The sequence below is a fragment of the Syngnathus scovelli genome, chromosome 16 (assembly GCF_024217435.2).
Source record: "Syngnathus scovelli strain Florida chromosome 16, RoL_Ssco_1.2, whole genome shotgun sequence".
Classification (NCBI taxonomy): domain Eukaryota; kingdom Metazoa; phylum Chordata; class Actinopteri; order Syngnathiformes; family Syngnathidae; genus Syngnathus; species Syngnathus scovelli.
This window is the reverse complement of record NC_090862.1, coordinates 5,453,216-5,474,048: the sequence shown is the minus strand read 5'-3', so window position 1 is coordinate 5,474,048 and position 20,833 is coordinate 5,453,216. Positions and strand designations below refer to the sequence as shown.

General features: G+C 47.8%; 2 protein-coding genes across 5 annotated transcripts in view; both read right to left on the bottom strand.

Annotated features, from left to right (window-relative positions):
- Positions 1 to 117: 117 nt before the first annotated feature.
- On the bottom strand, positions 118 to 11,473 carry kank2 (KN motif and ankyrin repeat domains 2). The gene is made up of 13 exons (XM_049745420.2): positions 11,329 to 11,473; positions 7,006 to 7,080; positions 4,881 to 4,949; positions 3,340 to 4,686; positions 3,072 to 3,263; positions 2,893 to 3,001; positions 2,308 to 2,790; positions 2,153 to 2,240; positions 1,834 to 2,053; positions 1,623 to 1,765; positions 1,344 to 1,544; positions 1,141 to 1,239; positions 118 to 1,030 (listed from the first exon to the last, which is right to left on the bottom strand). Exons 3-13 carry the CDS (start codon positions 4,915 to 4,917, stop codon positions 974 to 976), a joined length of 2,976 nt encoding a protein of 991 aa, XP_049601377.1. The 5' UTR covers positions 4,918 to 4,949; positions 7,006 to 7,080; positions 11,329 to 11,473; the 3' UTR covers positions 118 to 973.
- Positions 11,474 to 12,054: 581 nt separating this feature from the next.
- Positions 12,055 to 20,833, bottom strand: part of dock6 (dedicator of cytokinesis 6) — a 17,848-nt gene continuing 9,069 nt past the window's right edge. For 2 of the 4 annotated variants that reach the window (XM_049745378.2, XM_049745381.2), the window contains exons 22-50: positions 20,603 to 20,778; positions 20,075 to 20,176; positions 19,600 to 19,686; positions 19,328 to 19,423; positions 19,113 to 19,253; positions 18,913 to 19,026; positions 18,664 to 18,834; positions 18,345 to 18,484; positions 18,092 to 18,261; positions 17,835 to 17,980; positions 17,538 to 17,720; positions 17,340 to 17,466; positions 17,167 to 17,251; positions 16,972 to 17,068; positions 16,770 to 16,904; positions 16,513 to 16,665; positions 16,269 to 16,427; positions 16,082 to 16,182; positions 15,818 to 16,010; positions 15,601 to 15,744; positions 15,338 to 15,469; positions 15,241 to 15,255; positions 14,869 to 14,994; positions 14,703 to 14,792; positions 14,032 to 14,268; positions 13,830 to 13,973; positions 13,580 to 13,686; positions 13,317 to 13,493; positions 12,055 to 13,062 (exon numbers count right to left, since the gene is read on the bottom strand). In XM_049745378.2, coding sequence (XP_049601335.1) covers positions 13,020 to 13,062; positions 13,317 to 13,493; positions 13,580 to 13,686; positions 13,830 to 13,973; positions 14,032 to 14,268; positions 14,703 to 14,792; positions 14,869 to 14,994; positions 15,241 to 15,255; positions 15,338 to 15,469; positions 15,601 to 15,744; positions 15,818 to 16,010; positions 16,082 to 16,182; positions 16,269 to 16,427; positions 16,513 to 16,665; positions 16,770 to 16,904; positions 16,972 to 17,068; positions 17,167 to 17,251; positions 17,340 to 17,466; positions 17,538 to 17,720; positions 17,835 to 17,980; positions 18,092 to 18,261; positions 18,345 to 18,484; positions 18,664 to 18,834; positions 18,913 to 19,026; positions 19,113 to 19,253; positions 19,328 to 19,423; positions 19,600 to 19,686; positions 20,075 to 20,176; positions 20,603 to 20,778 — 3,791 coding nt within the window. In that variant the 3' untranslated portion in view covers positions 12,055 to 13,019. The remainder of the gene's footprint in view (positions 13,063 to 13,316; positions 13,494 to 13,579; positions 13,687 to 13,829; positions 13,974 to 14,031; positions 14,269 to 14,702; positions 14,793 to 14,868; positions 14,995 to 15,240; positions 15,256 to 15,337; positions 15,470 to 15,600; positions 15,745 to 15,817; positions 16,011 to 16,081; positions 16,183 to 16,268; positions 16,428 to 16,512; positions 16,666 to 16,769; positions 16,905 to 16,971; positions 17,069 to 17,166; positions 17,252 to 17,339; positions 17,467 to 17,537; positions 17,721 to 17,834; positions 17,981 to 18,091; positions 18,262 to 18,344; positions 18,485 to 18,663; positions 18,835 to 18,912; positions 19,027 to 19,112; positions 19,254 to 19,327; positions 19,424 to 19,599; positions 19,687 to 20,074; positions 20,177 to 20,602; positions 20,779 to 20,833) is intronic. The other 2 variants (XM_049745379.2, XM_049745380.2) reach the window with 2 other exon arrangements.

Here is a 20,833-nt window from a genome sequence, read left to right as displayed (position 1 = left end):
TTCAGATTAAATCATTTTAAATGCACACATTTAAAATCACTACATCAAATGTAATATAAAATAATAAAATTGTTGTTGCCAGAAACTCAGTAGGCAGCCAAGTATGACATCAGGAAGCAAGAAACACACTCATTGTCTTATTTATACATAGTCAGCTTTATGTGTCGAATGTTCAAAAGTTACACAACAACCAAAACCCAATGACAATGATTTTTTTTTTCCCGCATTTGTGAAAACTCCATCCAGAAATCCTAGAAAAGCCATTAATATGATCAGACAGTAGTAATTAAAACAAACTTATTCTGTAGTCCCTCTTTTAGTTTCAGGATTACACCAAAAATTCCAAGCGTATTTCAGGTGGCCCAGTGCCCTCACGACCCCCCCACTAGCGCCGCCAGTGACCCAAAGTGTATAAAAAAAGATCGATGCTTAAATTAAACACCTTTATAAAAACGTGACTTGCTCCAAAGTGAATATGGATGTTTAGTGGGCATAAAAAAGTGTGAAATGTTGACATCACTTTGATTTCCGGTGTGATAGCTACCAGTCGAAAGGGACATATATTATTTCCGTATAACTTACACACTTCCTTCTTACTCATCAGTCACTTTCTGTTTCTGTTCCTTCACAAACACTATAGTACCTTATCAAATGTATTCATTTGTTGGCTGGCGCGAATAAAATAAAAATAGTCATCCGCCAAGGTCCTGAGGTAAATCAGATTTAAGAAAAAACTATCAAAAATAGAATACATAACATTTGGTGTATAAATACTGATAAAACTGTCGCGGTGGTGAGAAAGCGGACGCAACCGATCAAGGACACTTGTTGCTTTTGTTATTCCACATGGCTGACATCATGTTCTTCCCAACACGCGTGTTATTTCGTGGAGTTCAGTCGCTCATAAGACACAACAAACAAAAAAATACGGACGGGCGACTGAAAATGTGCTTCGCTAACAACGGGAGACTTTTCATTTTGTTTCACTGGCAGGAGGAGAAGAGCCCAGCAGAGGAGATTTTGGAGAAACCTAAAAGAGGAAAGAAAATTGAATTTGGATGAAAAAGCAGGAGAAGTTTGGCAACCTCCAAAATTCTCCATATTTCCATAGGTGTGAAGATGATGAAAAAGTTGACTTACAGGGGAGGGAGGCTTGGCAAAGTTGAGGTGAGCGTAGAGAAGCACGGCGATGTCGTTCTGGCTGGCCTCCAGCGCGATGGAGAGCGCAGTGCTGCCATCCTGAGACACAACAGCAGAAGAACATGGAGATTTTTCATTCTGTATTTTGACAGAAGAATTTCTTATGTGGAAAAAAAAAAAGCATTTTAAGCTAACACGCTCACATTATCAGTGAGGGTGGCGTCGCAGCCAGGCACAGATAGTAGCTGTCGCACAATGTCCACGTGACCGTGCTCGCAGGCGCACATGAGCGCCGTGGAGCCGTCTTCGTCGCGGATGTTGACCTGGGCCCCGCAGGACAGGAGGGCTCGCACCATGTCCCCCCGGCCGTGGCTGACCGCCAGCATCAGCGCCGTTTGACCGGCCTGGTAAGACAAGAAACATTGCTAATGCTATGATGGCCTGATCTTGCAGTAACAGCAAATGAGCAGTAGAGGGCGCACCTGGCTGGCCTTGGCATTGACGTCCCCGGTTCGCAGCAACTGCAGGACGGCTTGAAGGTCGCTGTCAGAATGGAAGGCAGCCAGAGCGGTGAGCATGATAGCCGTGTAGCCCGCCTTGTTCTGCTTGTCGGCATTACACAGACCTGTTGTGAAAAAAAGTACGATTTAATACTTTAAGACTCTTAACAAACATCAAATGGATACAACTCACCGGTGTCAAGCAGCAGTTTGACCACGGGGAAGTTGGAATGTGAGACGGTGTAGTGCAGCGCCGTGTTCCCGTTGCCGTCCGCCATGTTGATGATGAACTGCAGCAGCTGAGGCGAGATGGCAGCAAAAGCATCCATGTAGGCCCGGACCATCGCCACGTCCGCCGCTTTGTGGCAGGACACGCGCAGCCACTCTTGCAGCACGCTGGTGTAAGCCTCCCTCTGAGCAAACACGCAAAGAGGACACACACGTCAAGCAAAAGTGACTTGCACAAAAGTTTTGAAGTCCTTTCTGGCAGTGAGGACGGCGAGTTGGCATACCGCTCCTTGCTGGCTGAAGGCGTTGGGCTCTCCGAGGGCCTTCTGAAGGTCATGAAGAGCCGACACGAGGCTGTCGCTTAGTTCCAACCTGGAATGATGACATTGAATTTGTCATTGTGCCGTTTTGCCCATCTGCAAATCACTTTTGCGCTTACCTGATTTGTTTTGTGGGGACGCTCACAGACTCAGATTCTGAGGGATCCGCGGGGTCCGCCTGCTGCCCGGCAACTTCTGAACTCTGAGTGGCACACTGAGGGGTTGCTGAGGAGGTCACGGCCGACTTGGATTCAGTGCTGGTGGCTAATGTCGGGCCGACACTCTCCTGGCAGGCAGAACCGTTTGCTGGACACGTGGCAGCCGGGCTGGCGCCGGGCGCTGAAGTCTGGGGGGAACATTCTGGTGCCGCAGACTCGGTCGCTGGTGACTGTTGAGATGTGTCCCTGGCTGCAGGCGGAGAGTCGGAGCGCTCGGTTGCCGAGTGGACTGTTGTCTGCGGGGGAACGTCGCCCTCTAGAGGCCGGGAGGATTGCTGGTGCTCGGCCGTGGACTCTGGCAGTTTTTCCCTGGCTTCGTGATACTCGCTAGAGTCGCTCTCCTCGTCAGAGCTGCTGCTGTCGTCGGACGACGTCGACTCGTAACTGAGGCCAAACAACGTGTGAATATTTGTATGTCAATAGCCACACATGTCGGAAGTGGCGTAAAACGTGGACGCCACTTAACGTTTGTTAAATGAGACATACCCCCCATTGACGCCAATGAAGTGCAAGTTTTTCTTGGTGGATGGAGAGCCGGGTTCCCCTTCTGCTTTGCGCTTCATGATGGACCTCAGGGAGGATTGGGGAGACGAGGCTGTGCAAAAGGTTCCAATCAGTCGCTTCAAAAACAGCGGAATGGAGCAGCGTCTCCAACAACAGCTTACCTGTGGCGTCTTGAAGCGTCTCGGGGCCTCCTTGCAGGCGCGTTTCGTCTTCCTTGAAGTACACGGCGGTAATCTGATCGCCGGCCGTGCCGACAGCGACGTTGGGTATGGGCACAGACGTTGACAACTCGCTCTTGAGGATGTCGCGCACCTGCTTGGAGCTGACTGCAATTGGTAACCCCGTCGCAGCTTCTGGAGAAGAAAACGATAAGTTGTAGGGACAACTTGGCCTTTACCTAAAATGAAATTAGAATGGTTCTTCCAGTACCTGCTGAGGCACCAGGGGGCGGGCTGCAGCCGACCGCTCGGAGCAGAGAGCCCACCTCCACCACGGTGGGCCGCTCCAGCGTGTAGACTTGGATGCCAACGGTTCTCTGCTGCCTGTGCGGGGACTGCTGCGTGAAGCTGACCACAGTCTGCAGGTTGCCGTCCTGCAGCTCCTGCCAGCCCATGGTGGTGGCCATCACCGGGTGCTCGGCCCGAGGGCCCTCGTCCTTCGGGGCGGACGTGGCCTGCAGCTGCGTGGCGTGCAGCTCCTCCATCATTCTTTTCAGCTGAGCCTCCAGATGAACCACTTGGTTCTTCAGAGCCTCAGCCTCAGGCAGGAGCCCCAGGTCCACCTCCCGAACGCCTACCCCCACCTGCCGACTGCTCCTCTCACCTTCCGGTCCCACTCCGATTGTGCGCAGCTCCCGTTTAGCATCCGGCCTGGCTCCAGCCACGATAACAGTGTCCTCGATTTCGCATCCCGAGTCTTGTTTAGAGCCTTCTGGCGCGGTGGGAGACGTCGGCCCAGGTGGCTTGTTGGGAACCTTCTCTCCTGCGCTCACTTCTTCTTCAGGAATGTCGATGTATAGCTCGCCTCGGCTCCGGCCTCGGTTGAAGCCCATGGTGTGGCCCAGAAACTTCTGGCTCTTCAGTTGGACGCTGAGCTGTCGCTTCTCTTCCTGCAGCACGGAGATCTTCACCTGGAGCACGGGGATGGTCTTCACCTGTTCCTCTAGGTCTCGGATCTTCCTGAGGGCGGCCGCCATCTGTTCCCGGACATGCTGCAGGTGGGCCGGGGTGGGCGTCACCGGCGTGGACAGCCCAGAGTTTATAGGAGTGAAGGTTCCTCCACCCCCTCCTGCTGCTGCACCATGGGCCCGGTTGAAGCTGTGCGCGCTACTGATGGAGGTGTTGGAACCCACCACACTGCTGTGCATGCTGCCCAAGTTGGAGAACCTCCTCGCTTCCTTCTCCTCCTCCAGCTTCCGACGTGCATCCAACAAGGTCTTCTCCACGCGGGCGGTACTGAAGTTGGGCCTGTGTGTCGTGTGGTAGCCCGGAGCGCAGTAGGAGAAGGAGGAGTGGCGACTGTCGGCGCTGGCGTTGGAGCACAGAGACTCCGTGGAGGTCCACCAGGAGCCGCTGTAGCCATAGCCGCCGCGGGGTAGCGAGCCGTAGCGCGGCCGCCGTTGAATGGGCACCCTCTTGATAGTGTTTCCCTTCTCGATGTCGTTGACATATTTGAGGAAGTCCAAATCCAGACGGTAGCCATAGGGGGTCTCCACTGAGTAGGGCGCCTCCTGCTCTTTGCCGTGGAGGGAGGGGGGAGCCGGCGAGTTGAGCTTCCCTGCAGCGGAAGGAAATCAACTTTAAACAAAAGGAAATCTGCGTCTAATCTTGGGCTCAGACTTTAGAAAATGGGATCAAGTTTTATTTGCGCGGCCGGATGTGATTTAACGGCCTCCCTTGCAAAGACGTCACTCCAATGATCATTTCTTTTCCCATTGCGTCACCGTGGGATGAAGGTCAACTCAGACGTACCTGGGAAGCCGGACTCCATATGCAGCACTTGAGCCATTTTAAGGCAGGCGGCTGCTGGAAACTTGTCACCTGGAAGAGGAACAGAAACATTTGAATTGACTTCAGCAGTTGCCACGGCGACACTGGATAACACGCAAGACACGTCCTCACTTTCACTTTTTCATCACATCATTGTTATTGTGTGACTCCAGATTGACCCCCCGCCATCCTGCTCCACCCCCCCCGTCTGGCTAATTTTATCCGTCCATTTTTCAGAGCGTGGTGGGTCACAGTCGCCGGTGCGTGTTTGTTTCTCTTCTTAGTCTGCGTAGAAGAAGAGTTACGGGGGGAAAAGTTTCCTGGCAGCCAATTCCAGGACAGAGATTTGAGACTCGCAGCCTTATTAGGAATCGTCTGCGCACGCGAACTTCTGCCTCGCAAAAATCGAGCTTAAGGTCTTCGATGCCCCCTCCTCCCTCCCGTTTCTTTCCAGTTGCTTTCTCCACCATTTGTCCAAACGTCAGCTGATGATCAGGAGTTCTCAGCTGGTCCAACTGTGCTCTGTGCTAATTGCGTAGGAGCGTGATGTATTTTTCTCAAACACATGACCGTTTGTTCCTACCACAAGCTCAGCCCGCATCACAGTTTGGAAAAAAATTAACTTCCTCGGTCCTAGCAGATGTAATATTTAACTCGATTCAGACAGATGAGTTTCTGTGTAGATGGATTAAATCATTATCATTATCACGGCTGTCACTTTTTAAATTCGGGATATTCTCTCTTTTGTGGCTCGCTTGCTGCTGCAAAGTAAGACGCTTGGAAACGCTGACTAAATGAACTTGGTATGTTTGAAGTCCCCGAGTCAGTTTAATGTCTCGCTGCCATTCCGCTTATCTGCGCCCTTCATCACCCGCTCATACCAACACCACCACACACACACACGTTCTTACATACAGTACAAGCGAGGCCATTTTGACATTGAGGCGTAGCCACTTTGGCTGTTGAAAAGAGAGCCAGTTCCTGTAGTTTGATAGGTTTGATGAGTAAGCCAAAATATTGGAGCACGCTTCCAGAGAGGAATTTGTCTTTCCAGCAGATATTTGGATGACTTTTCACAAGCAGGATTTATGGCGACCAGGAAAATGGGTGATGGGAAATACACGAAGACAAATCAGTGATGTGGAATGATCAGAATCAAGGATGAAGGCGCTGTGTTTCGTTTTGGGACTGTTTATATCTCCAGTGTGGAATTAAAGTGTCACACTGATGTTTGGTGTTCTGCAGAGTAGTGTGTGTGTGCGTGCGAGGAGGCGGAGTTGACAGGGGACAGTTGATGAGATATAATTAGAGTGTGCAGCTACGCAACCAAACATCCTCGACTGGCGGCCGAGACACGATTCAACTCTGAGCGCCCGAAAAAGAAAAAAAAAAAAAGGGGGGGGGGCGGTTAACGCCCTCAGCAACAAGCCTCCCTCCGCATCTGTCTCGTTGGCAGTCATGCACTCTCCCCCGCGTGCACGTTTTGCACTGAGAGTTCCATTGAGATGATAAACTAACAGAGACGGCCTGTTCTCGCTCATTTTCGAAGCCTTTAAACAAAAAAAAAATAAAAGTCGTCATACTGCCATTTTCAACCTCATGCAGGACAAAAAAAAAAAAAAGACTAGCTCCGCCCCCTTTGCGGTGATCCCTTCCAGTGCATCTGCGTGTCAAGTTAATGGAGGTTCACTCCTCCACTGCCTTGCCTTTAAGATTAAAAACCCGTCGTGGGAAAGATTCGGGTCAGCCTGCGCTCCACGCACATCTGCGGAATGTCCCGTAAGATTTTCACATTACACGTTTGACCTCCCCGGCACTCCCGCGCGTCGCTATCTGCAAGAGATGTGATTCACAGGACGTGTAGAGATTTTCTTTCAAAAGCTCGGGACCACCCCGAAGAGTTTCAAATCGATGTGGTTGTGACTCCTCCAAGTGTATCAAACTCACCGCTTGCACTCGAACTGAGTCACCTCACTGCTGTTGCCATTACAAAAGGATTAAATCTCACTGTTGCAAAGTCAGAGTTTTTTTTTTTTTTTTTTCCACTAACTTTCCCAAGCCCGAGAATGGTTTTTGAATTAAGAAGAGCATATTTTCCGTTTCATACCAGCAACGACGGGGGCTCGCTCGTCGCCGGTTTTTCTTTAACTGCCGTCCTTCTTTTGCTTTCTTAGGCCGCCACCTGCAAAAAAACAAGAAAAGAAGGTTTAAAGCGATGAACGACAACTATTAGTCATCAAAAAAAAAAAAAAAAAAAAGGTAAGATTGTAGCCATCAGACATGGTTCGCTACGCCATTAAAGTTGTTGACTCAGAGATAAAAAGAGCCCGATGTCTGGGTGGAAGAGGCCGGCCCACGCAACATTCTAAACACTACTTACAGCGCCAGCAAAAACATTCCAAGCTTTCTGAGAGACACCGCCGATGTGAACAATAAAGAGACGCCGATCACAGTTTGACCTGCTTGCTGCGCGGCCGGTAGCTCCGAGGCGGCCGAGCATCTCCTCGGGGGTTGATTGCGAAATGTGTTCTTTGAACAGCTGCACGAGTCACCTTCAAATTCACGGTTAAGGTCAGGAGACGGAAACCACAATTCCACCAATCAGATTGCGGTTTGGGACCATAAATCTGACCTTGTGTTTCAACCGCCGGGTGTGACAGCAAAACAATGTGACGTCATAACATGACAAACACAAGATGGTGGATCAAACCAAAAGTACAGTTTGTCATTATCAAGGCTTTACATTCCTTTGCTGTGTAGGGAGTAGTGTGACCGCGTCTGCTGACTGTCAAACTTCAACGGCCATTTTTTTTTTCTAGTTTGCCGTGACCTTTTCCAAAGATCAAAACAAGCCTTGTTGTTGCCGCTGCTGCTGAGCTCATTGTGTCACGTCAGAGGCGCTGCCGTGTCGTGAGGGCGGAGTGGCCCGGGTAGCAACAACCCTTTTTCGCCGGACTGCAAACCACAAAGAGCCATTCATGCAAGGGCCTCCGTTCCACAGCTGGTTTTAATATCAAGAGAGGCGGGGCATCTGCGGAGGAAGACAGACAGCGTGTGCACGTCCCCACCTCAAAACAAACAAATAAATGCACAAGTGTTGTTTAAGACCCACACCCTGACACTCAAGTGGTTTGGATTTCCAGGAAACGCACCACTAAACGCTTTGAATCCTGATTAGTGCAAAGTCGAGGCCAAGAAACACGCACTACGCTCAGACAGAAGATGATGAAGCGTTTTTAGGCTACAAGCCGCCGTTTGTGCATAAATACTTTGAACTCACGGATCCCGTCCAAAGCCTTTCCCGCTCCTACGTATCCGCAAACACAGCTGAGGCCTTGAATTCAGGTAAAAACTTCCAATTTGTCAGGAGAAACATTTGCAATGACATTTCCCGGGTAATTAACGCTAATGCGTGGAGGTCCCATGGAGGAAGGCTTTACAGGAAAACGGAGAAACCCCCAAGGGCCCGGTAATAGTATCAGTTCCTCCCAACTAAGGCAAACATACTCAACGTGAAAGTAAAGCGAAACGTTTTTTGAGTGGAAACTTTTGCCCACTAGTGTGAATCACTGCAAATCCAGGATATAGTCAAGTCCCACATGGGCGAGCGCACACATGAAGGAGATCACGCACAAGCTCAGAACTAACAAAAAGTCAATATGTAATTTAAAAAGTCTTCGCCCCGGAAGATGACTATGATTTCTACATTCCATGTCTAAAAATACTCGGACAAAAGAGCGAGCTCATGAGGAGCAGAAGGCAGAGAGAGCACTTTATCTCTCCCGACTAAAGCTCATTTATGGTCAAGACTTTCTTTCCTCGGGGGCCACGAATCTTAATGGAGACGCACCAAGCGGTTACACAACAGCAGGGACGTGTCTATTCGCTGGGACGTCTGAGTCTGCCTCCATGTGGAAAACAGATGGCTTCTTTCAGTCCACTATAGAATACGTCAGTAAAATGTATACAGTAGAACAAGTAGATTGTTAACATGAGGAGATCTTAGCAGGCTGGAATTTGCTGACCTCGTGACGCATGCGGCGACACGGACGGGCCAATGGGATGCCGCCACCGGGACTCTGCCCTTTTGGAAAAATCCCTGCGCCTCGCATTAAAATGCAGGACGGAGGCGTTAAGGATGGCGGCGTGCTGAGCGGTTTGGCGCTGGCCTGAGAGGGAGGGGCCGGGCGGCTCGCGTTACTCCTTGAGCGTAAACGCCCGGCGGCATGGCTAGTGGGTCATCACAACAGGAAACTGAGCAAGGGAGAGGCACCGGAAAGAAACAAGCTAAAAAAAAAAGGGGGGGTTTAATTGAGGGTGGGGATTAAGAATGATGGCAGCGGCGGCAGTCGTCAAGGGAGGAAGATGAAGACCAGACGGAAGGAAGACGCTTATTCAAATCGGAGATGAGGTTAAATGCTCTGGTCCGGTGGAGATGGGATGCCAGAGCACGGGAAGTCATTTTAGTCCGAAGATCTTATCGGTTCCTTCCCTCATTTAATAAGCCTGGAACAATATAATATTGAAACTGAAAAGTAGTGGATGACACAATCCCCCCGGTTGTTTGAGTTTCAGGTTTCCATTCTATTAGGGAAGCTCAAGTTGGATTACTGGACTTTCCTCTTCATCCCAATGAGACCATATGCCCAGATGAAAACAGTACCCGCCTATGTTTTTGCACTGGGACAGCATATTTGTTTAGACTCCTGCCATAAGAACACACACTTTTTTTTTTTTTAAATGCCCGAGTATGCAACGTTCAAGATTCAAACCTTGCACGTTAGAAATAATAGGCCGCCCGTTGCCTTTATCCTGATGAAACCTCAAAGATGAACTCTTTCATTCATCAGCTAAGGTCCATTAAAAAGTCGTTTTCCTTCGCCACGCACTCTCTAAAGACACTTTGAATGTTAAACAAGAGAAAAAAAAGCTCTCTTTCATCAGGGAACTTTCCACATTTGAGTGATACATCGCATTGTTGCACAAGAACAGATGCTTCATTATCAAGCCGTGCACTCGGTCGGCAACGTCACGCAGGTTCCGGACTGTAATTTCATTAGTCCTGCCGGCGTGTGGCCCGGTGTGCAAATGGGGTTTATGACCCCCGCATTCCATCGCAGCCCCCAGCGAGGGCGTCCGAAAGTTGCAACGAGATGCATTGCATTCCAGAGACGAAATTCCACGGGGTCCCCAGGAGTTAAAAACAATGCCGAATCCCGTTACGTTTGGTAGCGAACAGCTAAGGGTCGTGTTACGGTTGTCACAAAATGGTTCCAGTGGGTGGTTTTGAAGCATTCGGTTGGGTGGGCTCACTTCAACGAGTGTGACACAAACAGAGGAGCCGCACAGCACTCAGCGGGTCGACCGCTGGTATTGAACGCGGCCCGCTGCACACCAGCGCCAACAGTGCCACATTGTACAGGAGATCGGTACATGTGGCGTACCAGCCAAGCCCGTGACTACACCCCCGCATCCTGCCGTGGTCCGCATATTTCTCATCAGAGCAACATGTGACATCAGTTCACTTGAGAACCCAGACAACCGGGCTTATTATCAAATAGCTTGCCATAAAAGTGTGTCATAGACAATCCCAGATGGACTTTTTGGGTCAGTCACCCGTCATCCATCTATTGAGGAGCCCTGCCAAAGCTTCGGGCGGCCGCTGGACAGCTCCAACCAGACAAGCTCATTTTGAGGGGGGGAGTGAAAAAGAAAAAGTGGACCAACATCTGGAAGCAATGAGGAGCAGAAAGCGCGGACCCACCCTCTCCCCTGAGCAGCTGCATGAATATTCGCGTTTTTTTTTTTTAGTAATGACACTGTAAAAAATGATTTGCCTTAGGCATGGATGGTGGGCGGGTGGGGCGTCACATGTTATGCCGTAATGCTGACACTTCTTTGGTCAAACAAGTTGTAACAATTAGCACGCACTACATAAATAGCCTTTAGAACCTTTAGAACAATACACGAGATGATTGATGGACTGGATACAGAAATCGGATGCACACAAAATAGATGAAGACAATTGACCGGGATGAAAACGTTAACATAAATGTTCTACGGACGACTATTTCGAATTTTGATTCAAATTATTATAATAAAAGCGAATATTGCAAATCTGGCTAGCTTGAGAGCACGAGACCCATTCATCACATGGCAAAAAGGACGTGAAAGAAAACTAATTTTAACAGCCAAATTTGCAATGTTTAAAAGCAAATGAGCATTTTAGAAGCTTTATAACGACCTTACTTTTTGGAAAAAAATAATAATAAAATAGGACCGACTGTTTCGGGGTGAAAAAAAGTCAAAGCTAGCGGCTCAAGCAATGCACGTGCCAATCGCAGTCAATGAAAGAGCTTTTTTTTTTTTTTTTTTTACTCCTTTTGTTTTAAAAACAGCAAATTAAATAGAAGTAAGAGGTTGCTCTTACCTGCCCCCCGCCTTTGTAAATCCGTCCAGCCGCCTCGGCCTGAGAGCGCTCACTGACAGACAGACAAAAACACCGCAGCCAGGATGCTCGGCGCGCCTCCTCCTGCTCTTCTTAAAGGGCCAGCAGCACCAATTCCACAGTCCTGTAAGCGCAAATATTTTTTTTCAAATAAATATTACGATTGTCTTGGCAGGGGGAAGTGACTACTGTGACTTAAATTTACCACTCAAAATAAACATCCTTTTGCAACAACGGCTTGATGTTCTCATTTTATTCTTGCAGAAGAACAAGGGAATTTGATCAATTAGTACAGTTAAGTAAGCGTTGTTTTCATCACATAAAAAAAAAAAAAAACATCAGTTCTCATACTCAACAGGGAGTTTTAATTGGGTTCCAAATGCCTTTGTCCTGTTTTCTTCCATAAAATGCATTACTTTTTATGGAGAAACCCCTGCTGGACATTAATGAGATGTGCTTTCCCCCCCGCCAGGGGTTATTTATTTTACAAGTCTTTTAATTAGTCAAGAGATACTATTAAATGTGTATACAGTACTTGCACTAAAGAATGTGTCAAACTTTCATTTTGACTACCCTATAAAGAAACAAATGGAAAATATACGACCAGCACTATAACTGAACTCAAATATAAATACAAGTGCAAAAAAACAGCACATATATATACTCACCCTGTAACAATATATAATATATAAGCCTTAAGTCATTAAATTGTAGGAAAAGTAATTTAATAGAAGACAGTAATAGAAAAAGCTGACGTAAATAAATAAAACATTTATCGAAAAAGTAAAAAAACAACAACGGAGTCTTGGTAAAACAAGAAAAGCACTAATATTTCTACAACAGTGTGAGTTTACAATAGTGCAAGATAATTGTGACAGTAGTAAAAACAATATCACTCTTCAGTTCATTCAGAGGAGCTCAAATGCTGTGACATCACAGAGTGGATGCAGGGACCTGGTTAAAGTCACAGTTTGGACAGATTAGCTTAGGCAGTGCAGTGCGTTTTGTAGCAGGGCGTCCGACTTTCAACATCATTAACCCCCGGCAGGAGTCCGACCGGGGACCTGAGGCCTGAAAGAAAACTCACCTCCAATCAACAGTGCAAATTAAATTCCTGCAATAGGGGGGTGAGGACGGCGGAATGTCAGTTAATTTGGTGTGTTGACGGCAAGAGAAAACTCCTGGGAAGATTATAATTGAAAGTCTTGGGCCACCGGCGGCGATTCCCAACGATGTCTCAACAAGGCAGCAAAACAAAGCAAATAAAATGAAAATGAGAAACCCAACCAGTTTGGAGTCTAAACACATCTAGATCCAAAAGATAAAAATTGGTTCTGTTAATAAGACTTTGTCCAAAGCGGCCCGCTACACATCTTTTTGGTCTCTGTGCGGGCGCCTGTTGAAGCGTGAGAATGGTGCCACAGTCTCGCCTTTAGAAGAAAAAAAAAAATGTTTGCAGTGCAGATAACCTTCCAGAATAAACAGATGAGGTGTGAGAGTGGCAGCAGGGAGGCTCGGAGTGATGTGTGTATGATAAAGACGTAGGGGGCGGGTGATTATCGCACGACAGGGTGTCGAGCGTGTGTGTGTGTAGTAACATATCAACATCATGTGTGCCTGTGACAGTTGCTGTTGGGGCAGGGCAGGTTGCGAAGCTGTCAGTCAAATTGGCATCAGCCCTCGACTCTTCGGAGGCTTGAGCGATTGTAGGAGTTCCTGAAAGAGAAAGACGCTGTTTTTATTCCTGAAAAATGACCTGCAGTATTCAAAAAGCCTCCACCATTTTGTTCTATCTGCATCATACAATGACAAAAACATGTCCACATTGTTGCATCATGTGAGTTTTCATTTCCTGAGACATTCGGGCTCTCCTTCTCAAGTGTTGGTTTGCTTTGGTTGGAAAAGCGACATGCATTTTGTTTGTGTGTCTATGTGTCATGAGTGTGTGTTTGTTTAATGTCTCATGTTACCGCTGTGTTTGCGTTGTTGCCAGAGTCGGCAGGGTCCGGTACAGCTGTGGGATCTTGCGGTTGATGAGAGGACCCAACGCTTCTTTGAGTTTATTGTAGTTCCTCTCCATCTCTCGGTGGTACTCCTTCTGATCGGACCCAATTAGAGCCTTGTTCTTCTTCAGAGCGTCCTCGCACCTGCACGCATAGGAGGAGAAGAGCCACTTAAGTGTGTTTTGCCTTCAACAAGGCACATCAGGCAGGATTATGGCGCACGTCATCACCTCTTGGCAAAATCTTTAAAGCATAAGCGCAATTTGTTGTGATGGCGAAAAAGCTTGGGGTCGTCGGGAATGTCAGTGAGAAAGACCTGCGCCACCTCCAGGGGGCCCTGTGAAAAGAAAGGGAGTGGGGGGAGGGGGTTACATATATGCTAAGGAATGCATAGAGCCTCACATGGATAAGGGGGGGGGGGGGGGGGAATTTACATTCCATTTGACACTTTTACTAACACAATAGCCAGTGACGGCTCACCTGGTTGACGGTGGTGCCCACGCAACCCTGCAGCACCATCTGCAGCATCTTGGAGTCAGCCGGGTCTTGAGTTGTGGCAAAGGCCAACTCCTGCGTCTTCTTCTGCATGTCCTCAATGGCAACCTCGATGGGCACCAGGATAATCTGGAAAAAACAAAATATTGTAAACAAATAAAGGCCGAGTCTACTAACTGGCACCTACCTCCTCCTTGTGAGTGACGTTGACGCGTGTTTTGATGTATGGGAATGCGTGCGACGCCGTCAGGATGGTTTTGCGCTTGTACTGCTCGTGCAGGTCTCCGTGGGCACGGCCGTCCAGCGTGAAGGGCGTGCAGTACATGAAGGTACGCAGGTTGTAGTTCTTGTCAAAGTAGGTGATCCTTTCCTTCAGCTCGTAGGTGTCGAAGAACGGCTCCACGTAGGTGATCTGGAGGTAGGCCTGAACGGAAGACAGTGATTGGTCGCACGTTTGATAATATTTGACCGCTGTGCGGAGATAAAATAGTTTACATTAAACTTAAACTCCTGCTGTCCTTCCACATTCCAGTATAATTCATTTTAAGGCTGTTTGAAGATTAAACTTGACACCCGTGACTTTTGACCCAGTAATAGTTTGGACACAATTACAGTAGAAATAAACTACAGTAGACACATATTTTATACAATTTAAGATGGCTTGTGAATTATTTTATTTTAGAAAGGCAATTCCAATTATTATTATTTTTTTAATTATTGTTTCTTATGTAATGTCTGTGAAAAATCTCAGTCATCCAGGTCATGGTGATCTATGTGGACTTAGTTCCAGTCAATTCAACCTTTGTGAATATATTATGTAATAACCAAATTTATCGACGCTGCTGAATATGCAGTTACCTTGTTGGGATTCAGTTTGCTTTTGTCCACTGGGTTGGAGTCCTTGATTATTTCGACCAGCTCGTCCCCAAATTGCTCCGAGTAGAACTCCTGCGTACCAAAGGTCTTAACGTTGAGCATCCATAATATCATTTTGATTGTTTTCATTAATGATCGATAGACGTGCCTCAAGTCGATGGGAGATCTCAGCCAGCTTGGTAATTGATGGCTCTTTGTAGACAAATTCCTGCTCATCCAGGTCCCCAAATCGAGAGCCGTAGAAACCCACTCGGAAGTAGGTGCCGAACATTCTCTGAAAACTGGGGGTATTCGGAAGGCATTAAGTCGTATTTATTTGGAAATCTCTTATATTTTTGTAACAATAAGCTCAATAATAAATCCTATGTAACTCACCAGTCAATCATGCAGTTGGCGGAACGTGATGAAGCAATGAATGACAAAGACAGAAAATTGTCAATACAAAATAAATGAGCAGAATATTTTTACACATCAAATACTCATATTGTCAATATAAAGAAGTTTTAAATCAAGGCATTACCTCCCACCCTGAACTCTGTAAGAGAGATAAAAAAGAAAACAAATGTCAACAGAATTGATGATTTTTTATTTTTTTTTAAAGTGATGCTACAGCTTACTTGGTTGTAGACTTTGTTGAAGGCATCCTGCAGCTTCCCGTGGACCGCGGCCAGCTTTTTGAAGTCTCGGTTGGCTTCGTGGATGGGCAGAAGAATCTTGTACACCTCATTTATGGCTTCGTACATGGCGGCCTGGATTTAAAAGCACAAAAGGAAATTCACGCTTGCACACATGCTGCCCTTTGGCCGCATTAATATGCGGCCATGTGTTGTGTTAACACAGCCTGGCCAGCCAGCATGTCCTTGGAAAATGATGGTCGCACCATGTTAAAAGAAGCAGCTGCTTGCTCCAGGAGGCCCACCAGGCCCGATTCACTGAAGTACTTTCCAGCACAAATACCCTCCTCCTCTGGTGATAGGACATCATCTGATACAGCTGACTCCTCCAGGACATTGGAGGAAATATTCTGTGTGTTGGAGGGGAGGACATCAAATTAGATCCAGCTTTGCTTTTGGGGGGGGAGCAATTATCTCACTTACTTGAAAAGTGACACAGCCGATTGGCAAGTAGCGGCAGTCCTCCAACATGTTGAGGTATTCGGCTACCAGCGCAGCGCTGTGGACGAGACAGTGGGCCGCCTCGGCGTGGTTCCCTCTCTCGGAGTGCTTGCCCGCCATGTTCTGAAGCCACGTGAGGCGAAGGTCTGGGGAATTTTGGTAACCCTTTGCAATCCTGGTGTGATCGAGATTAAAATTAACCCCTGGAGGAGTACAAATATCTGAGTTGGACATGTATTCCATTACCTGTACATCAGGTCAATGAGCATTTCAGGATCTTGCTGATGCTCCTTCATCTTCACAGTATCGGTGAGAATCATGTGCAGGTTGAACACCAGATCCTGAACCTGCAAAAACGAGCACAATTAATGTGATGTTGTTCTATGTCAAGGGATGCAGCATGCTGGAAAAAAAAAAGACTTTCTATACATACCTGATCTGGGAAGGGGGTGTCACGCAGCTCTTCATCCTCCTTGGCGTAAGTCAGGATGGTCTTGAGGGACCGGCGGAGGTGTTCCTCATTAAAGGTCTGTGAGGTTCCCACCAACGAGGACAGCGACATTGTGACCTGCATCTTAACTCGGGCAAAATTCTGCTCCAAAGACAGAGAAGACACAAGCTCTCTGCATAAATGTTTGCGTTATCAGCTTTCGGTCTTAGGATGCATCGATACTTACATTTCCTATCTCGAAATTTTGCCTCATGAGCAGATAAAGTGAAGCAGAGGCGTGACTTCTGACAGACGCGATGCTACTGCTGCAGTGGCGCAGCAGACGCAGGCACAGGTCGGCACAAAGCTCAGTGTCCTCTTCAAACAGCATCTCTGGAAACTTAACACAAACCAACACTGTTGTTTGCTACAATGTACTACGCAGACATAAATACACCTAAACTTAAAAGATTTGATTTTATTCCCAACTAAGGCTGCACATACTTTAAAGACAAGCGCTCTCTGTGTTGTGAAGCAGTGCTGCAGGAAGAGGGCGCTCTGGTTGCCTGCCATGCTGTGGAGCAGAACTCTAAGCACTCCGCCTAACACGCTCTCCTTCAGCTCTGAAGCCACCACAGTCTGTAAAAATAAAAGACATGAAAACAATCATAATGGAAAGTTAAAGATTAATTGAAGATCAATTTACCTTGACTACTATCTCCAGAGTATCCAATACCACCAGAGACGCCTCTGTAGAAAGATTTCCATGCACTACAGACTCCTGCTCCACTTCAGTCTTAGTCCTGATTTGAGATTACAAATAATTAGTCAGAGGAAAATTTGAAAAATATATGAATGCCGAACGACAAATATGCAGATGCTTGCTGAAGAACAAACATACTTATCAACCCTGTCTGTGTTTTGTCTCCAGTGAGTGACGTTCTTTTTCCACCTCACGTTCTCCTGGCTACCATAGGGGCTTCTCTCTACACATGTAAGGACGTCGCAATTTCCATCAACACACTTGATAAACACTCCTGACAGTTACGCGTACACTACTGCGCTATCTTTTACCTCGGCAACGGCGCACCATTTCCTGACGAGCGCCGATGGTACCGAGAATGGCCTCCTCCAGACGGGCCTTCATGTCCTGAGACTTCTTAAACGTCAAGCTGTTGATCCTCTCCAGAGACTTCTTACCCTGCGCACGAGCCATCGAAGAATTTAAGCATATGGATGACGTGGTTGCTTTAGAAGTCTGCTTCTTGTAACCTTGTATTCAAAGCAGGAGATGCAGAGATGTAGCAGATCCAGCAGGCGGTTGATTTGCTGCACCGACAGATCCGACACCCAGCGCTCCAGTAGGGAGGCGTCGGCGTTTTTCAGCACCCAAAGGAAGCACACTAGCAGAGTTCGGCTGCACTCGGCAGACAGAGAGCTGCCCTGGCGCCCGGCCTGATGAGGACACACACAGAGTAGTAAACAAACTAGAGTAAAAACATCAACAAAGAAGCGTGTGCAAAGGATAAACGTGTGGTTTTAAAAACGATATCTGTAGTGTAGCCTCACCACTGTGGGAATTGCAAATGGGTTAACCTTGGCATGCGGCAACGGGGAGCCGGCAATCGCCATGGCAACAGACTGACTGATAGTGCTGCTGCCGTCGAGGTCAGCAATGTCGGCGTGGGCGTGGCGGACTCGAGACGGCGTGGAGTCTGCAACGAAATAAGAGACGCTCTCTCAGGTACTGTAGTGCCGACAATAAAGCTCGTGAATCTCCAGGAGGTGGACATTTTGAACAGGTCTGCAACAAAGCGATTGCTGACCAGAAAAGTCATGAAGCTGATACAGGGCCTCCGTGACGATGGGGAGGAGGGGCAAGTACAGCTGAGCGACGTGGGCTCGGACTTGAGGGTCGCTGTAGCGAGGATCGCAATCGTGGCTGCACAGCAGGGCGTGAACTGCGCTGATGGCTTTTTTATGAAGGAAAAAAACTCTGCAGGGGGTTAAAAAAACCAAAAACATACGTAAGATTCAAACGCAACATCAATAATAACTGCACATAAAATCAGAGGTTACCCTTCTCCTTCAGGATCAAGTATGAGCGACAGCTCGGAAAGGAGCAGGCCAGACAGGAAGTGCTGTTGCCGAAATGGGACAGAGAGCTCAAACATAGTCGCCACGCCTTGGTCTTGCGCCACACTGGAAAACGCTGAACCCTACACAGACAAGAAGGAGAGGAGAGCAAATGTGACCGATTATAATTAAGTAGTATCACTTGGTACGCACTTGCGAGGATGTGGAGCTGCATTCAATTTGTCAGTTTTTGAACATTGACATTTGGTAACGCAGACATTTTGATCCTACACTAGAATTAGATGCTAATTGAAATATGTACCTGTGAGGTGGTGGAGGACGTGGAGGGGGAAGGCGACGCCGGAGGGCTGAGAGTTGAGCAGGGCAGGTTGAGGACGACGTAGTGCTCGTGACTGCAAACAATGCGAATGAAGTCCATCCGTAGAGCGTTCAGAGTGCTCGGGTTCGCCGTCATGTGGAACTTGTTGCCAATCTGAGACACAAGGTTGTTCCAAAAGTGAAGGCACGAGAGCGTCCGTATTGAAATCCCAGAGCAACGTGCAACTTTTACCTGCTTATAGTAGGTGCGGATGAGGTTGAACACGAAGCCTCGGTCCATGAGAGACAGCAGGTCATTGAGGAAGAAAGCCAGGCTGCTGTTTAACCTCTCCACAAGCTCCACATCCTAAGTATGCAAAAAGAGGACCAACATCATAAAGATAGAAGAGTCTTTCTGAGTTAAATTTTCTAGATTTACTCAATGGAACCTACCTTGTGGTATCTGCTGGCAATGTCCGAACTGATGGCACAAACAAGCGCAGCAATGTCGTCCACAAAGCGGTCCGGGAAGCGCTGACGTCGGGGGACGTCCACTTTTGAGGTGAGGAACAAGTGTTGGGCCATGCTTTTGACCTGCAAACAACAACAGAAGTTTTGTGATAACGTCTCCGTCCTTCTGAGGAACCCGATCCCAAATGTTTGCCAACCATGATCTGAAAGAAGAACCAGGCCTGCTGCAGCGCCGCTTCCCTCACGTTGCTAGTGCTGACGACCCACTGGAGAGCCAGCTCTTCGTGGAGCAGCTAGACGTGGACCGAGACGCGGCAAGTTTTAGATCGCATGAGTTGAAACCGAATGAGGCGGAATTCATGCAAACAAAGAAAATCTACAATGAATTAGAACAGGCGATTGTAAATCACACACAGAGTTGATGAAAACACAAAACACTGGATGAATTAGTTTGGTCGACGTGGTTTACCTTTTTCGTAATCTGCCTCGCGGGGGCCGAAAATGAGGCCACGCTGTCCAAAAAGGCAGACATGCGAATGTTGCTGCGGTCGTTTGCCTAACTCGGCGTGATGGTGAGGTGAACACACACACATACAGATGAGGACAACGTGGGGGGGAAGTGGGGGGAGTGACAAATGGAACTACAGTCGTCGTGTGGCATGCAAGAACTCAAAAAGCGGTTGGGAAAGCGACAGATGATGAGAAATGCAGGTGGGGGGGATGCGGCATGCAGAATGAGAAGCAACCTGTGGAGCACAGAGATAGCAAAGGAAAGGACTGCTGAGAGATAATCCACCAGATTAAGGGCTGCACGAAAAATCTAAATAAGACCGCTTGTTTGTTTTGTTGAGAGAATCTTAATGGTTAAATAATTCATGATCTGAAAATCGTGCAGCTCTAAACCGCGATGGAAGCTAGTGGGAAGGTTGCGAGGGCTTCGGCACCTGCTTGAGCTCACAGCTGGAGTTGGGGTTCCGGCGTAGCACAGATCTGGAGCCCCCGGGGGCACAAGCAGAGTTTACCCAGGAGTGGGAACGATCAATGCCCTGAACAAGAATACACGCGCGCAGACACACGCAGACAGTGTGGCAAGAGGCGAGGACACAGTGAATAATTGTTTGGAAATTGCCATCAAAGCCAAAATTGGGGGTAAACAGAGAGAGCAAATCAAAGTATGGGAGAGGGAAACAAAGAACTGGAGCTACACAAAAGGCACAGAAGCACAAAGCGTAATTGACATTAAATGACATAATTCAACATAATTGCTAATTGACTCTGCTGGAAAGAATTGAGGCAAAACAGAACAGTAATTTCAGCATAACGGAGGAATAGTTCCACAAAAAAGGCGCTGAAAACATGACACGAATATAAAATGGATTCTTTGAAATATGTAAACAAATACAATGTGACAACAAAGATGTCGTAGACATTAAATAAATGGAAAATAAGGCTTTGAATGAAAAGCGGGGTACCTTGCTGCCGATGATCCTTTGCACTTCTTCGTCAGGAGAAACCGGAGAGCTGGCCAAGTCGGGGTCGGAGTTGCTGATGCTTTTCGAGCGGGCCAAGTTAAGGCTGCTCGGACGGCCCGTCGCTCTGGAGAAGGTGGCGTACTGCAACGGCATCTCGTAGGACATGGTGCCGGCATCTGGCGAAAAATACGTGTCGGAAAATTACGACCAATCATACGAGGTTATTTTCCC

Excerpts from the sequence above, each read along its gene's own strand:
- kank2 (XM_049745420.2), bottom strand. The coding sequence starts at position 4,917 with ATGGCTCAAGTGCTGCATATGGAGTCCGGCTTCCCAG. Across the intron at positions 3,002-3,071 it reads GACGCTTCAAGACGCCACAG|CCTCGTCTCCCCAATCCTCC; the intron begins GTAAGCTGTTGT and ends CCTTTTGCACAG. Across the intron at positions 2,241-2,307 it reads GTCCCCACAAAACAAATCAG|GTTGGAACTAAGCGACAGCC; the intron begins GTAAGCGCAAAA and ends TCATCATTCCAG.